Raw genomic sequence first — 17,284 nt, 5'->3', positions numbered from 1 at the left:
CAATAATACATTGGCCTACTTCACAGGCTAATAGCATAAATCACCTGGCCGATTATGCAGGAAAATGTATTAATTACATCTAAAAAAATATGCACTATGCAGGGAAAATCCAGCCCTGGCATGCTGTAAAATTGCCAGTTTTTTTATTGTCACCAGTTCACGTAATCAGCACATATACCTGTTAATTGTTAATTTCATGAGAGCACATACTGTTGGGTAATTAAACTTTAACAAATTATTAAATATGGAGTACAGAATTGGCAGGGTTTTCTTTCTAAATAGCTACACTTGTGCTGATTTGAAAATACACTGCTGCCTGCTTTTGAGGTAGTCACTTTTGAGAATACAAAAGCGCAATCATTTTAGGGTGGAGTCTAGTTGCACATTGTATAGTATTTACAAGCTTTTAATTTTTAAAATACCTCAATACAGGTCTATAATTTTTTTTTTATTTTGGATGAGCCACCATACTATTAGTTAACGATACAAACCATGCATCTTCTAAATCAGCCTTAGCTGTTGCAGATGGTGTGCTGAATGTCATGAAATGATAAACAGCATGAAATTACAAGTGGTAATTTTAAAGCGCACTTTAATGAGGTATGAATCTAAAAAGACAAGGTTATAGCGATTGTTTTTAGAAATGGAAAGAGCTATACATAAAAATATTATTCAAGAACCAGCTACAAACAGCTAAAGTAGTGTAGACAAATAAAACAATGATGTTTGAAAAACTTTGCATAACATACACAACAATCAGAACACTGAATAGTAAATTTTCACCCAACCACGCAAAATACTAAGAAATAAAAATTATTCAAATACACAATTTATCTGCCACTCGTAAATGAGGGCAAATGTGATTTTTTTAATAGTAAAACCGAAGTCCAGCTTTTATGACTATTCACTCAGATGTGTTTGCAGTGAAATCCACAGGAAATCTCCCCTTTTTTGTAAAACTAAAAAAAAACTTAACTTTTTGCATATTTAGACATTTAATTCACCACTCACAAAATATACATTTAGATGTGAACGAGGCAAATGAGGCCTCCTCTGTAATCACATTCAAATGTTGACATCAGTGGACCTGGGCCGTTGTACTAATGTTTAGTCCATTACTTGAGATTTTATGCAAGGTGCTATAGAAGCTGTAATTATTACTTTAAAGGGTAGAAGTTTTTTTTTTAATTTTATTCTCCACCTCGCAATTAGCATGCATTCATAAGTGGCAATGTGGCCAGTTCCATTCGTCCAGTTTCAGTGGGAGAAAAAAGGCAAATGAGCTCAAATAATGCTTTAATTTCTTTAAACGTCATTTAATGGGTAGCCGAGTAACACAAACCAATCACGGAATAGGCCAAATAAATAGCATTTTAGGGAAATATAATCACTTTAAGCAAAAAAAAACAATGTTTGGCCTATATTTAAGTCAACATTAACTAAACGCCTTTAAAATCCGATTAGCTGAACAATGTAATCGGTACAAATATCAAAGTTAAATGTTTAATGAATAAGAATCCAAACACAAATTTCTTCAATGAAAATAAATTCAAGTAAAAGAGCAAGTACACAACAATGGTATGTTTTAATACTATCTTTAAGTTTACAATTGTTGAGTTGACTGAGGGAAACAATTCTCTCAATTGTGGTTCCACCACTTTAGTCAATAAAAAAAAAGAATGGACCGACACATGGCATAATCACCATTTATCAGAAACATGTCTACTTTTGCTTATGCAAAATTAACTCTTTAATGTCATTAACAAGTGTTTTTTTACGTATAAAAATCGGAGGCAAATATCCAGTTTCCAATGCTATAATTTACTTCATGTTATTTCGAAAATCTAATTTTTGCTCAGGAGAGTTAATAGTCCTAAAAGCTGCATGCACGGTCAAGCTTGCAAAAGCACCAAGAGTGCAGGGGCCTCTAAAGAAATATTAATCACTACTGGCAAGAGGCCTCTGCCACACCACTGCAAGCATAAGCTAAACCTGGTAGAAAACGGATTGTACTTTATGCTACTACTGTTCAAAGACAAACAGCATGGCACAATGTAAGTTTCTGTTCTTAAAAAAGAGTCAACTGTGACCATTTGCCGTGGTGTTATGCAACTGATGATCCACACTAAAAAGCCAATGTGAACAGAAACATTTTTGCAATGTTACTGTGCACTGCTGGTAATAGAGCAATAACCCAAACGATGGCATTCAAATGTTTTTAGTCAAGTATTCACAAAACTACAGTGAAACTGTAACAATGAAACAAAAAATCGAAATACAAAGGCAATATATACTTAAATTACAAGTACTCTAATTGCATTGAGCGATGTTTGGAGATCCACAAATGGATACAAGATGTAGTTAAGTTGAAGTATGACAAAACACATCACAATTCCTTTGTGCACAGTAGTGACCATTCTGTCACACTGGAGCTACGTCTCCATTTCTGATGAAGTGCCACCAATTTTACCACTCGATTACCAAATAAGCACGTCAACTCCCGCAGCGTTCACAACGGCATGAAAAAAACCTTGAAATAGGCTAAACTTGGCATCGTCGAATGAGTTCTGCATTCATACAAATTATCCAAAGGAAAACTTAATAAATATATGCTCTGCTGATCTATTGTCAAGATCCTTACCAAATGTATTGTTAATGAATTGGTACAATGCAAAGTTAAGCCTACTCCTCATCATGAACCTGTACACACGTTCACACATAACCAATGGATAAAAGTGACTTTCCAAATATACACGTTACATCTGGCTTTCACTCTCTGTTCCCACTTTATCCTCCGCAGAGGCAGGTTTGATGTCAATGCTGATTTCGTCTCCCTCCTTCAGTTCACAGTGTGCAGGTGACTCCCGGCTGGGCTCCGGTGTCTCTCGGATAGTCTCTAGGTTGTTGCCGTTTCCAGGTCCAGACTGCTGCTGTCCGTTCCAGTCACCAGCTATCACTTTACCGGTAGAACAGCAAAGCTTAGGCGCACACTGCGTTTGGCAGGATAGGTCGCAGAGAGCCATACGCGAACCTGAGAGGCCATCATCTGCAAACTCGGGCTGCACAGTGGTGGCATGAATGCCTTCATTGTGAAAGAAAGCTTTAATAAGCTTTGCAGTCTCCATGTAGGAGGCCGGGCCCTGGCACTTAATGTGCGCCGTCGCGATGATGCGGCTTCCCGCAAGCTGCCACACATGCAGTTCGTGCACCGCCAGCACGCCTTCGATCTTGCGAAGTCGCTCCGTCAACACCCGCACATCGATGTGCTTGGGCACCGTTTGCAAAAGGATCAGTGCCGACTCGCGCAGCAGGGGGAATGTGGTGCCCAAAAGAATGAAAACGATCACCAAACACAAGCTGGGGTCTAAGTAATAGACCCAACAGGATCTTTCTTCGCCAGAAGTGCAAGTATCCTGGAAAAAGTGATACAAAATTGCATTGACCACGACCACCACAGAGCCGAGGGCATCACCCAGCACGTGCAGGAACACACCACGCATATTCATCTGGGAAGCAGACTCCTCTGCCATCTCCAGATCCACACCGGTCGCCATATCGCCATTCTGCAGGTTGCCGTTGACATGTGGCAAAGGTTCTGAGCACGCCAACTTGACATCTGAACAAGAAAATTTGAGAAATATTAACACCGACATTCATCATACCTCACTCTGTAGTTACTAAATAGGTCACCACACCTGATATGGCATTCGATGCTACATTCAATATCACTCTTAGAAATGTGTTCTATTTTTGGAAAAAGCTGTGATTGTGAGGACAAACATTTTATATTACATTTGCGGTGCATAAAGTATGTTTAAAATGAAATCCAAACTTATCATATATTAGAAATGCGGTGTAAACATTATGAAAATGAATCATTCGTTATAATTCAAAGACCAGCAGCTTACTTTTAACTCAATTATTAATTCTAAAATATTCTTAAATGAAATAGAATTTTTCAATTACTTTAATAAATGTTCGTATGAGCCGTGTCAATTGACACCCCGCAATACCTTGCAAATGGATGTTCCATCTGAATGTATTATCCTGAAATATTTTAATTAAAAAAACGGGACCACGGCACAGCTTCTTTAAGGTCAGGTACCATTATGCCAAGACCACTAGACATGTGGAACAATTATCAGAAACTGTCACTTAATAATGGCCAACAACAAGCGACATTCTCTCATGAAATGTTTGGTATAACCTCAAAGCAATGGAGCATTTAGAGCATACAGTATTCGACAGGAAGTCGCCACACATCCGGGTGTCAAAGCGACACAGCGATGTTGAGCTCACTTCTCAAAAGCACCACAGCTCGACCGCAACACATTAAAAATCGGAAGATGCAAGGAGACTACGCCACGCTGTCAATAAAGCCCAATCACTTTCTGGGTCATGGCCGGCCACCTCCAGACCTCATGGATCTCACACACACCACCATCTAGACGCTCGAAGCAATCCTCACCTCATCTTTATTTTTTCAAATCGGAAATGTGTGTGTGTGGTGGGGGGGGGTTCGGCACAAGAGAGGCCTCCTGTTTCCTGCTGTTGCTGCTGTGTGAATATGGAACAGCCTAACGGTTACTGCGAGGGCACTGACGTGAAAGCACGCACTGCTTGGAGCCCCATTCAAATTTGATTGGCTGGCATTCGGTCCCACTTTTTGTAACCTGGGCATCGATTCATAATCAGAAATAGGCGCTAGGGTAAGGTTGCGATTTGGATTGCTCGTGGTTTGAGCTAGGGTGAGAGGATGAGACTGGTTGAAGCTGAATATGCAGTCGATGTCACGGATATGGCTTGGATAAAGTCTAATACGAGCATGGCCGTTTGTAGTTAATGGTTTTGAACGGTCACCAGGCCACAAAACGAACGGCATGCGAGCAAACACCACGAGATGAATCAGCGTGACATGATAACTGAGTAACGACAAGGTTAACACGGTGGCAAGATTATTGGCCGAAAGCGGTGGCGTGGTAACAACGTGACGGGATTGAGGGGTACACCGTCATGGGAAACAGGCTGACAAGATTGAAATGGCAACAGCGTGGGCCAGGGGTAACACATGGTGACACGGCACAAAGCATGGTAACAGTACGGTATCGTGACGACGCGACATGGTGACAGGCTGGCATGGTAAACACGGCAACAATGCGACATGAATGAATGCGTGCGTGCGACGTGTGAAAGTGTAACGGGTTGGTGGTGGTGGTGGTGCGGGCCCCGTACCGCCCATGGCGTCTTTGTCGGGGATGATGCGCGGTCCCTGCTCGGCGGCACCCACGGACTGGATGAACTGCGACGTCTCCCCGGGGTTGGCACGCTCCTCGCTAGAGTTCTTCTTCCACCCGTTGCTCTTGCCGTGCCCGTGCCCGTGGCCGGCCTGGCCGCCGTGGCTGTGCCCGTGGCCGTGGCTGTGGCCGCGGAAGATGCACAGGCCGATGAGGTTGATGAGGAGGCCGCCGAGGCCCACGCCCAGCACGAGCAGGGGCTGATCGACGCGGCGCGGCTCGGTGAAGCGCTCGATGGCCTCCAGCACGATGGTGAAGCAAAGCGCCGTGAGGAAGACCGCGTTCACCAGGGCGCCCATCACCTCGGCGCGGATCCAGCCGAACGTGTTCTTGCTCGTGGACTCGGTGCGCTCCGCGAATTTGACGGCCACCAGGGCGACGCAGAGCGCGATCACGTCCGACAGCATGTGGAACGAGTCGGACAGCATGGCGAGCGACTCGGTGATGCGACTCACCACCAGCTCAACGAAGAAGAAGGCGATGGTGAGCGCCAGCATGCACATCAGGCGCGCTCGGTTCGGGTTCATGGTTGCCTCTCCTCCTCCCTCCTCCTCCTCCTCGGCCTTCGCGCTTCACCGATGGAACGGACGACGATCGCGGTTGGAGGAGCGCGCGAGGCGGCACGAGCAGGGGAGACGGTGACGGTGGCGAGGAACGGAAGGAGGCGGAAGGAGCGGGTAGAGGACGAGGTTGACGGATCCTCCCGCGTTCCGTGTTTTTGCCGCTTCCTCTTCTTCTCCCCGTCGGGGTCGCGAATCGAGCGGTTCGGGGCGACGGACAACTCCGCCGAGTTGAGCGAAGTCACCCAGATGAAGAGGGACGACGATGAATAACGCCGAAGGAAACTTGGTCCAGGCGTTCCTTTGTTTGCCGACGCCGCCGCCGTTGCTGGCCTCGCCGGGGCTCGACTGAAACGGGCGGGTTGGACGCCGACGCCGAAGTGGCGAGACGACACAAAACGAGGCTCAAGAAGAAATTAAAAAAAAATCTGACGACGAACACGTAACCGGACAACACCGCGTCCCTTTGTTGCTTTAATTATTCTTACGCTTCTTGTGCCGCCGCTGCTGCCGCTGTTGTTGTTGCCGCTACTACTGCCGCTGCTGCTGTCAATGAGGGACCGGGCGGGGCGGCGGCGGCGGTGATCGCGGTGGGGCCGTGCGCACCGATTTTGCACTCAGCCCGGCCCGGTGCGCACGGCCCCACCGCGCTGGCTCCTCCTTCAGCCTCTCCCGTCTCCTCCTCCTCCTACTCCCTCCTCCTCCTCCTGGGGAGCTCGCCTCCGCGTGATCCTGAAGTCACCTCGTTGTTGTTCTCCCTCTCTCCCTCCGTTCGTCGTCGTGGTGGTGGTGGTGGTCGCGGCCTCGTCTTCTTGCAGCGCCTCCTCGCCGGTTATCGCCTCCTCGCCGGTCGAGCGGTCGCCCGTCCGCGCGTGACCCGCACACCCCCGGAAGTCCATATAAGGCCGTGGTGCGTCACGTCCGCCGCCCACGTGGTAGACCGTGCCCCGGTTAAGGTTTTGTGTGTGTGTATTGGGGTCAGGCGGCATTGGCGCGAGGTCACTCCGTGAGGTCCACGCGGTGGGGGGGGGGTCAAACCCAGTGTACCACGCGGTATCAGCATGGTGAAGCGATTTAGGATCACGCCATGGGGTCTGTCACCACAGTGAACGCAATCCGCCACGGGTCACACCGTGGGGTCACCACCGTGAACCCACTGTATTGCTCACGCCATGGGGTCACAGCACAGTGAACCCACACTATAGGTCACGTCATGATGTCACCACCGTGAACCCGCTCTATAGGTCACGTCATGATGTCACCGCCGTGAACCCACACTATAGGTCACGTCATGATGTCACCACCGTGAACCCACTCTATAGGTCACGTCATGATGTCACCACCGTGAACCCACTCTATAGGTCACCCCATGGGGTCACAGCACAGTGAACCCCAGTCTATTGGTCACGCCATGGGGTCACAGCACAGTGAACCCGCTCTATAGGTCACGTCATGTTACCACCGTGAACCCCACTCTATAGATCACGCCATGGGGTCACCACCGTGAACCCACTCTATAGGTCACGCCATGGGGTCACAGCACAGTGAACCCCAGTCTATTGGTCACGCCATGGGGTCACAGCACAGTGAACCCGCTCTATAGGTCACGTCATGTCACCACCGTGAACCCGCTCTATAGGTCACGTCATGATGTCACCACCGTGAACCCCACTCTATAGATCACGCCATGGGGTCACCACCGTAAACCCACTATTGGTCACGCCATGGGGTCAGCACTGTGAACCCGCTCTATAGGTCACGTCATGATGTCACCACTGTGAACCCCAGTCTATAGGTCACGTCATGATGTCACCACCGTGAACCCACTCTATAGGTCACGCCATGGGGTCATCACCGTGAACCTCACTCTATAGATCACGCCATGGGGTCATCACCGTGAACCCACTCTATAGGTCACGCCATGGGGTCACCACCGTGAACCCACTCTATAGGTCACGTCATGATGTCACCACTGTGAACCCCACTCTATAGATCACGTCATGTCATCACCGTGAACCCCACTCTATAGATCACGCCATGGGGTCACCACCATGAACCCACTGTATTGCTCACGCCATGGGGTCAGCACTGTGAACTCACTCTACCTCGTGTTTAACCACGCGCCGCGCCCTACAAGTGCAGAGTTTCCCTGAGTGAATGACCACGTCAGCATTCACTCCCGAGGCCCCTAAAAGTCACAACGTCTCCTTATTGCTCGTTTTGCGAGGTGACGCCGTTGTCTTGACACTGTTTATTACAGCATGGGGGGAGGGGGGGTGTCTTTGCTTCTGCTACTATAATATCGACTGCAACAAGTTGCACTGCTCTTTGCATGCTGAGATTCGATTCAAGGTCATATTATTTGTCCGATGTATAATGTAATGGAGTTATACTACCTTAATGTATGTTTTTATTAAACATAACATTGGCATATAGTTTGCTTAAATCGTAAATAGTATCTTCCAGAGTTATTTTCAGCGGCGTTATGTAAGTGCAACAATAAACAACCTCAGGTGTTTCTCTTTTGCACCAATTACGACATTCTGAGTTATTCAACCTCTACCTGGAAGCCCAGAATAGGGTGTTGTCACGAGGCAAGGAAAAGTGTCTGCTTTGCCCAATAATAAATGTAATAAATAACCAAGCACCGAGGGACAGAAAGAGAATCCCATGCTAATGATTGATTTCCAATTTCAAACTACTGAACTGTGTTAATAAAACGAAGTGGGTAGGACGCGTCATGGTTAGAAGGGATGATGGCAAATGGTCAGGAATAATGACACCTAGTGGCAGCCAAGGTATTGGAATGCATCTAAGTGGACGTCCATCGGGGAAATAGAGTGATAAAATTAGTTTGTATGCAGGTGGGAGGAGGATTATCACAAAGGATGATCGTCAGAGGTCGAGACGGCTTGGGTATGCCTTCATCCAGCAGTGGATTAACGCTGTCTGATAATTTAATAATTGCAGTTTACATGGACTAAAACTTTCATGATTGAGCAGTAATGTACATCACGCAGCAACGTAATCCATATTGCTAGCTTCCAGAGTAGCAATTTTAATAGTATTGTATTACAATTAGAATCAGTAGTAGCTTATATATACGATGTGGTGTTGTGTTGTGATAATTATTTCAGTCGTTACCACGAGTAAACTGCAATTGGGGGCCTTGTGCATGGTCATTGTGCGTTCTCAACCCGCACTGACCAGCGTGGTGATATATATACAGTAGAACCTCGGAGATCGAACGCACCAGAACTCGAACAAAGCGGTGTTCGAATGGCCTTCTGGAACGAATTAAGTTCGATCTTCAGGGTACCACTGTAGTCGAAATCCCTCGTGATTGCGGTACATAAACCACAGTTCCCTTGGCCCCGAGTAGCTTCTGATTCTACTAGCCTCTGCGTCAGCTGGATAAGTGTAAGAGCATGCCTTGCGAAGAATAACTGATACACTAAGAATCGTGAAAAGATGAATGCCGGGAATTACAATGAAAGATAGAAAGATAAATGTTGATCAAATAACTTACGATAATCGGATACCTCATGTTGACTGTTAAGAACATTAAGTGGGCTTGGGTAGGATATAGAAGGGAAGATGGCTGATAGAGGAGGTGACAGAATGGCAATCAAAAGAGAGAACTTGCCCGAGAATACGACCACAATCGAGATGGAGGGATCAGATTAGCTCATGTGCAGTAGCGAGATGGATTACTGCGCCCCAAGACCGTGAAGGATGGCGATTATGTGGGGAGACCATCTCTTCATCGCCGATGTCCTAGCTGATTATAATTGTACTACAATTCATATTACAGCGTGTTTAAATTTTTGTTATTATATAAATGTACTTTAGCACAGCTTCCAGAACTGTGGTTGAACTTGACTGTTAATGATAATGATCCCCATGGCACTCCCTCTCTTTCAACATCATAATAAATATATGGCATACCTCTGTGCCATTACGCCCTTTGTCCATTTTCACACTAAACGTTATGAGAGTATTCATTCACTTGTGCCTTCACCTACACAGCACTATAAAATGCAAAGAGATCGCCAGTCATTTAGATTTATTTTTTTGCACTCTTTTCCAGGTTAGATCTGTCTGTGTCCTTCTGGCATCTATAAAATGACTTCGCGTGGCAGTATATCTAGATACGCTCATGGTGCCGTGGCTGAGCAGTAGCGTATCCTTCCGCTTGTGGCAGAGGTTCACAGTTCCAATCCAGCAGCCTCCCTGGTTAATACTGTGGTGTGTATTAACCATTATGATACTACTTGCCATCTGCTTCACTCACAGTGGACGTTAAAGATCCCAAAACGTAATTCGCAAAAGTTGGCCATTGTGTGCTGGCATCGGGGTTTACATATTTGAAATTATACACAATAATCATCGCCCCCTACTGGCAGACTAGTGCCCCAGGTCACTTGCAAATTTTACTATCCTGGTCTCTTTATTTCTCACCTGGTGAAAGAAAATAAACTTGACTTAAACTTGATGCTTAGGAACCATTTTCATGTCTCCAAAATAAACTATTTGAGTATCTTACCACTCCGCTGTTTCTCTACAACACTGCGCAATTGATTGGCTACTCAAATGAGCATTGCGACAGTCCTTGTTTCCTGTTTACAGCCCTGAGCCAGTGGTGAGAATTCCACATTCCTATCAACCTGGGGTGGGTCTTTACAAATGTAATGACAGGGTGCCATCTGTTGACCAGGAGGGGTAATCACGAGTATGGGCGCATTATATAATAACCAACTAGAAGAGGGGCGTAACCGGGTTAAAGGTAAAAGGCGGGGTCAGTCGGGAAGCTCCGGGAACCTGCTCGAAGGTTCTAGAAGTGGGCGTGGCCGGAGGCGGGGCCGGATGCGGGGCCGTGCCACGCCGGGAAGTATATAAGGGGGACGTGACGGAGGGTTCAGGGGTGTCCCGGGTCTTGGCTGTCGTCGCTGTCTCGCCGTCATCTCTCTTCATCGTCCAGCCTCGTGGCCGATCCTCTGCACGGCTCCCATCATCGTCCCTATATTAGTCAGCCAGCTATATAGTTAGATGCCGACGATGGGGCTGTGTGGATGAATCAGCTATGCGTAGCCGTGCATGTATATTGTCGCCCAGTGATTGTGCCTGAAGAGTGAGAAGTCGCTCACTACACAAAGGACGTCCCCCTCACAGAGTGCTGCTCATTTCATCACACCTGGAGAGATTATGGGCTGTCAACCTTACTCTTGCAAAACGCTCACTCTGAAGCTGTTCAACTGCTTAATTCATCTGCAACATCTACAAGTGACGATTACAGTTTCGATTTCGAGAGCTCCGTACCCCCCTAAGTCATCGTGGTCCGCGACGTTCATGGCATCGTCAAACCTTTCCATGAACTTAATTTACTATGGCAGATACCACAGCTGTTGCACGTGACGTTTCAGGGTTGCTCTTGAGGGTGCTTATATGTGTGCCCCCCATCCCACCAATCGTATAGCGGCCCCCTCTTATTGTGCCAGAATCGTTACACGTTGGTCGGAAATATTTTTTTTATGAAGAGATGCACTCGCAAAATAAAGTCACACGCACAATTTTAGCACTGCATTCATCTTTATGTACTTAACATGCAAGCGTTGTTGATGCACTGAAGTGGACTTATTTCAGAGCGTTGCGTAATGTCGGCAGCCTGTAGTCGTGTGGGGCTGTGGGAGCACTTGACGGTTGTTGCTTAGAGGGCTTAGAGAGCTCATATCCTACTCTGCTGCTAATAACCTCTGGGACCACCCCCTGCGGTCCCTTGCCACACTGAGAGATTTCCTTTTGGGTGCATGGCAGTTAGTGTGTTATAGTGTACGCCCTTGATGCAATCACCATTACCCCTACACATTCCCACTGTCTTTGTTTGAGAGTGAGTGTGTGTGTGTGTACGGAACGGTAGTTGTTAGCGCACTGTTACGAACCTTGGAATCCGAGTTCGATTCCCGTTCACGGACACCAGTGACGATTATCTGAACCGGTCCTGGGTTTCCCCTAGGTCGACTCAACCTCAAATAAGTGTCCGATGTGTAAATATCTCCATTGGGGAGACAAAGACGGTCGGGCGTGGTGCTGGCCACCCACTCCTCTCGTGTGCCGTGCCAGCCTTCAAAGGTGCTCGCTAACAGGGCAGTCTGTTAAGACTATGCGTGGGATCTTCGTTTTTGTGTGAGACAATGTGTATGCATGTGAGGGAAAGAAGGGTGATCTGATCTCCAACCCCCACGAACAGGTTTGCTGAGCATTACTTTGAGGTTTTGAGGTCTTGTGGTAGCGGAAAACCCCTCAGCTTAAACAATATCACGGGACAAGGTGGGGTTGACCCTGCTGAGGTTGCATTGCCTCAAATATTCAACTAAGACTAAAGTAGCCGCTCCCTGTGAGTGGTTGGCTGATGTGCCATCTGTTGAAGAAGTGCAAAGAGTGATCGATCCATAACCTGAGACCAGGTAAAGCGTCGGGCAGAGATGACCTCTCCAGCGAACTGCTAAGTAAAGTAGCGTTTGGATGGATTCCACGGGCTTGGAAGGATGCCCTGGTGGTCTCCATTTCTTTTTTTTAAGTGGGACCTTAATAGAAGTGTAATGTTACTTGTTTAACCTGGTAAGAACCCAAGAGACCAGAATCGTCTCATTTGCAAGAGTGAGCTGATCCCGCTACTCCATCGTGCACCGTGCTGACATTTATTTGTGCTCGCTGACAGCACTGACCCCAACATGTCTACTATACGTCTATAGGGGGATCACACGAGTACGTGTGAATGTGAAAGTGCGTGAGTGAGAGTATGACGTGATTACGAGCGAGTGTGTTTACATTACACTCTGTGCAAAAATACGCGTTCGTTTTTGTGTGTGTACGCGAGACGGTGGATATGTGAGCAAGGCAAAGTAATCTCAGTCAGACCAGGTAAAGTGAGTCAACCCATGGCACCGGCCGGGTCTGTCCCGTGACCTCCTGTCCAGCGAGCCTTCGACACTTCACGTGGCTCCCTCAAAGTGCACCTGGCCTGGCACAGACGCCGTGGTGACATCACCGTCACTTAGTGGCGAGTGGCGGGTATTGGTATGTGAGAAAGTGTGAAAATCAGCCTTCTCATCGCACCCCATCCCTCTCTTACTTATCATTAAACAACATCTCCTGACTAGACATCGCGCGCCAATGCTTTGTGAAGAGCAATGATCAATCCACTGCTGGATGAAGGCCTCGCCAAGCTGTCGCGATTTCTCACGATGCTACGATGTTCGTATTCCACCTTGGACCTGCACACAAGCTCATTCCATCTACTCCCTTATTATTTATGACCAATTTGCCATAATAACCCTGCATAGCGGCGTGCCTGGCCTAACTCCACCTAGTGTCGAATCTAATCCGCCCGCCACCAACCAACAATACCAATCCCACGCTGTTGGCTTAGGAGTTAAGATATCTGTGAAGGTAATGATTAATGAAGTTACATCAGACGTTCGAGAGCAAATCCGATGTGATCCATCAATGGAGAGAGATTGATTCTTCGTTGTATAAGGCGTTCCCTGGTGAATAATTACACAACCCTCACACAAACACAACACCGCATTCCCTACACCGCCATCCCTCAGTGCTGCTCTTTGCAGACGGATAAGCGACTTTATCCATGTCAGGTCCAGCTTAACTGCGCACGGTTAGCATTTTGGGTATGATTTGACGTGATTCAGAGTGTGGGGTAGAGGCGTTTAAAACGATTTAATCTGTACCCTCGCATGCTTTGTATTCCTCTAGTTTGGAGGTGTCAGGGCTGTGGTGAGGGTTTACCAGTTGAGTAATGAATATACCGGTTTGACACTGACCCTGTTACTTTCTTCGTTGAGCAGTGGGTACAGTGGGTTGAAACTGCCAATGCTACCATACCAGGGACATACAGCACAATGTAAAAGCATCAATTGTCTCACATGTAATATGATGCATGCGTTGTAAGCAGGGGCGGAGCCAGGATTTTTACTTTGGGGGGGCTGACTTCAATATTCTGAGATATCCAGTGTATGTTTTCCAATGGGCGCCACAAATGTATAAAACAAATTTTATTGGATTTGAACGCGGAGTTTATTAATAGGTCGGAGCCGCTGATGTGGCTAATAAGTTCGATAAGTTCGAAAGGCTGCCGCTCAAGCAGCCTGCAGGGCAGCACAAGGTGGCAGCCTGCAGGGCAGCACACAAGGTGGCAGCACAAAGTGGCAGCCTGCAGGGCAGCACACGAGGTGGCAGCCTGCAGGGCAGCACACGAGGTGGCAGCCTGCAGGGCAGCACACGAGGTGGCAGCCTGCAGGGCAGCACACGAGGTGGCAGTCTGCAGGGCAGCACACGAGGTGGCAGCCTGCAGGGCAGCACACGAGGTGGCAGCCTGCAGGGCAGCACACGAGGTGGCAGCCTGCAGGGCAGCACAAGGTGGCAGCCTTCAGCATTTTGCAGCAGCCGGATATCCGGTTATCCCGATTACCGACTTTCCCAAAATTTCAGGGGGGGCTGAGCCCCCTCCCCCCAGGCCCCCATGTGGCTCCGCCCCTGGTTGTAAGCTGAATGGTTCATATTAACAGCAACAGCAGTGTGGTCCACATGCAGGGCTATGAACCCTATCTGTTACCCGAATTATGTTCCTGGCCAACCTGAGTTAGGTCCCTGGCCACGGCTAACATCAGTGCCAAGTAAAATATTTATTGAATATGCACCCTCCAACCACAATTCACTGACCAGTATGAAGTACAGTACGGTCAAACAACCCCATGGCCAAGACGAATTGGAGAGGCTTTGATCTAGTAACGTAGATAATGCTATCTGTGTCCAATGAAAATTAAATGTATAAAAGTTGTGTTGCTATGAGGAACTTGCCCAATGTAAAACTGATCCTTGATTAAATAGTTGCCAAAAATTAGCCAATTGCAAAACTAGCGCTAAACGAGCAAATATTTTTTTGGCCAAGGCGATGATGATGTTACACCATGCGTGCGCCTTGCCTCCCCAAGACATCATTACGAGGGACGTCATCTCACGACGCCACACATCGGCATAGTGGTGGCAGCAATGCGTAGTGGTAACTCTTGTGCCTCAATGCAAGAAGGGCCTTTCTGCGTGGAGTATGGATGTTCTCCCCCTGTTCTGCATGGGTTGCTTCTGGGTTCTCTGGTTTCCTCCCATATGTATATACAAAAACATCCCAATGCTGAAAGATTACCTGCAAATGACTCAATTGGCATTATACATAGCAACATCGCCTTTTTAGTTTAACACGTAGGCTTTTGCGATCAATATCATCCATAAGAGGTTTTTTTTTTTGTCAAAACATGGCAAGATATTTTTGGAAAATAATTTTGATACTTACGAAAGCTTTCCTGGTTTATCAAGCGTAACAAAAACAATAATAATATCATTGTGATTCTCGGAAGGTAACGTTATTATCGCAAATGGCATATTTGTGAGGACACACACATGTTAGAAAGGGTTACAGAATGCACGCACATTCCTGATTTTATTTCCTCGTTTAACACCGTGGGGTTGACGGTCTTTAGCTGCTGCAGGGCACATGTTGAGGGTAAGAATCCACCCATTTTTTCGCCGTATAGCATTGTGATATATAACGACTTATTGTTGGTAGCTTAGCTGATTGGAGAATATAGAGTTTATTGATAACATTAAGGTAATTTATATTTTAGTTTTTTTATTGGTTCACTATATAGTACTGTGAATAGCTCAGATGTGTAGGCCTTGACTTCAACATAGTCATTTCTGTGACCAGTCACTAGCTAATCACTCAGTTATTTCAATGCTAAATTCTCCTGTTTGATTTGTACTAAGTGCCTCGGTGAATGTGTATGCTCTGACTTTAACGTAGCTATTTCTGTGACCAGTTACAAGCTAATCACTCAGCTATTTCAATGCTAAATTCTATGCTAATTCCTTTGTCAAGGGGTGCCTCTGCGGATGTGTATGCTTTAACTTAGCTATTTCAATGCTAAATTCTATGCTAATTCCTTTATCAAGGGGTGCCTCTGCGGATGTGTATGCTTTAACTTTTAACATAGCTATTTCTGTGACCAGTCACAAGCTAATCACTCAGCCATTTCAATGCTAAATTATATGCTAATTCCTTTGTCAAGGCGCTTTGTTTCCTCTCACACAGCTTAAAGGTCGTGATCTGAACGTGGCTCTTTCACTCCAGCGCTGTCCTACCAGACAGTCTCGTCCCTTCACCTGATGAAGGCCGCTTGTGTTGTGGCCGAAACGTCATGAGAATATTATTGTGTTATTTTATTTTATCAATTTATTTTATTCTCATTCTACGTGACTTTACCGAAAGAACCAAAGAAGATACCGTATATTTATTTAAAAACATGCATTATTAATAATCGGGCTAATAACTTGTACCGAATAAGCCATCCCCATAGTACTTCATTGAATGGTCATTATTGCAGGCTGCAATTTGATTCAAAAATTATTCTCGTTTTGCCTTTACCGTCTCATATATTTGACGTTTCGTGCGTCTTGTTTATGCACGGTAGTTTTTTACCCATTAGCCAAACAGATACATGAGCGAGTACATCGTGCGCATACGGTAAATGACAAATGTATATTCTCTTTAAACAAAGTAGTCAATGCGTGTATTTTGTCAGCACGAGGTATCAGCCTCGCATTCATCTTCATTGTAGATTGCTCCGTATCTGCGTCGGCGTATGGAGCGAATTGAGCTTTGCAAGTACAGCACTTTCTTATCTGCACGGAGAGGCCATTCCCTCGTATCAGCAAAGGGACGACTGATAACAGTGCCCCAACATGCCACGGCAAGCCTCGTCAAGCTTTGTCATCAGCATCACACAGCACCACTGTATATAGGGTTGACAGTGCTCCGACGATTAGCAAGGGCTGGCTACGTACGGTGCGAACGAAGTTCAACATTAGTATTAACCGCATCATGTTATTTACACTTTTAAAAATATTCATAATGCATAGTCTAATCAGAATACGCGTAATGTGTGTTTAAAATAAATAAAATGCAAGAATCTGACATCAGGTTTTAAGATAAAAAAAAAATACTGTAAAAGCATGAACTCAGGCACACAGGTCATTTGTGGCCCACAAGGGTTGTTGCAGTCGCATACTGATCTCTGGCCCATTGAGAGATAAGGGTTGTAGTGTGTAGGATAATTTGGCAACTATGTATTGATTATCAATGCGTACAGAAAATGTCACGTGTAAAATTTAAGAGTGCGGTATTTATGAATATAGATTTGTAATGGCCAGGAACGCGATGTGGTCTCGGGAAAAAAGTCCCAATGGTGGCCACTGGGTGGCACTGCTAAACTGAAAAACACCATAACGTCATTTCAGAAGGGCATGCTATCAGTAAAATGTGACTTTTACTGCATTTGATATCTTTATTTTTTGGATTAC

At 46.3% G+C, this 17,284-nt stretch overlaps 1 protein-coding gene across 1 annotated transcript; it reads right to left on the bottom strand.

Annotated features, from left to right (window-relative positions):
• Positions 1–575: 575 nt before the first annotated feature.
• On the bottom strand, positions 576–6,756 carry LOC116939402 (proton-coupled zinc antiporter SLC30A1-like). The gene is made up of 2 exons (XM_032947682.2): positions 5,233–6,756; positions 576–3,616 (listed from the first exon to the last, which is right to left on the bottom strand). The coding sequence occupies exons 1-2, from the start codon at positions 5,819–5,821 to the stop codon at positions 2,757–2,759; spliced, it is 1,449 nt and encodes a 482-aa protein (XP_032803573.1). The 5' UTR covers positions 5,822–6,756; the 3' UTR covers positions 576–2,756.
• Between the last annotated feature and the right edge of the window lie 10,528 nt (positions 6,757–17,284).

This window comes from Petromyzon marinus, chromosome 6 (genome assembly GCF_048934315.1).
Source record: "Petromyzon marinus isolate PM22_M1 ecotype Great Lakes invasive population chromosome 6, UKy_Petmar_22M1.pri1.0, whole genome shotgun sequence".
NCBI classification, from domain to species: domain Eukaryota; kingdom Metazoa; phylum Chordata; class Hyperoartia; order Petromyzontiformes; family Petromyzontidae; genus Petromyzon; species Petromyzon marinus.
The sequence above is the reverse complement of the archived record's forward strand: the minus strand, read 5'-3'. Positions and strand labels throughout refer to the sequence as shown.

Coding starts and splice junctions, on each gene's coding strand:
- LOC116939402 (XM_032947682.2), bottom strand. CDS start 5,821: ATGAACCCGAACCGAGCGCGCCTGATGTGCATGCTGGCGCTCACCATC. Junction 3,617..5,232: donor CGACAAAGACGCCATGGGCG/GTACGGGGCCCG, acceptor TTTCTTGTTCAG/ATGTCAAGTTGGCGTGCTCA.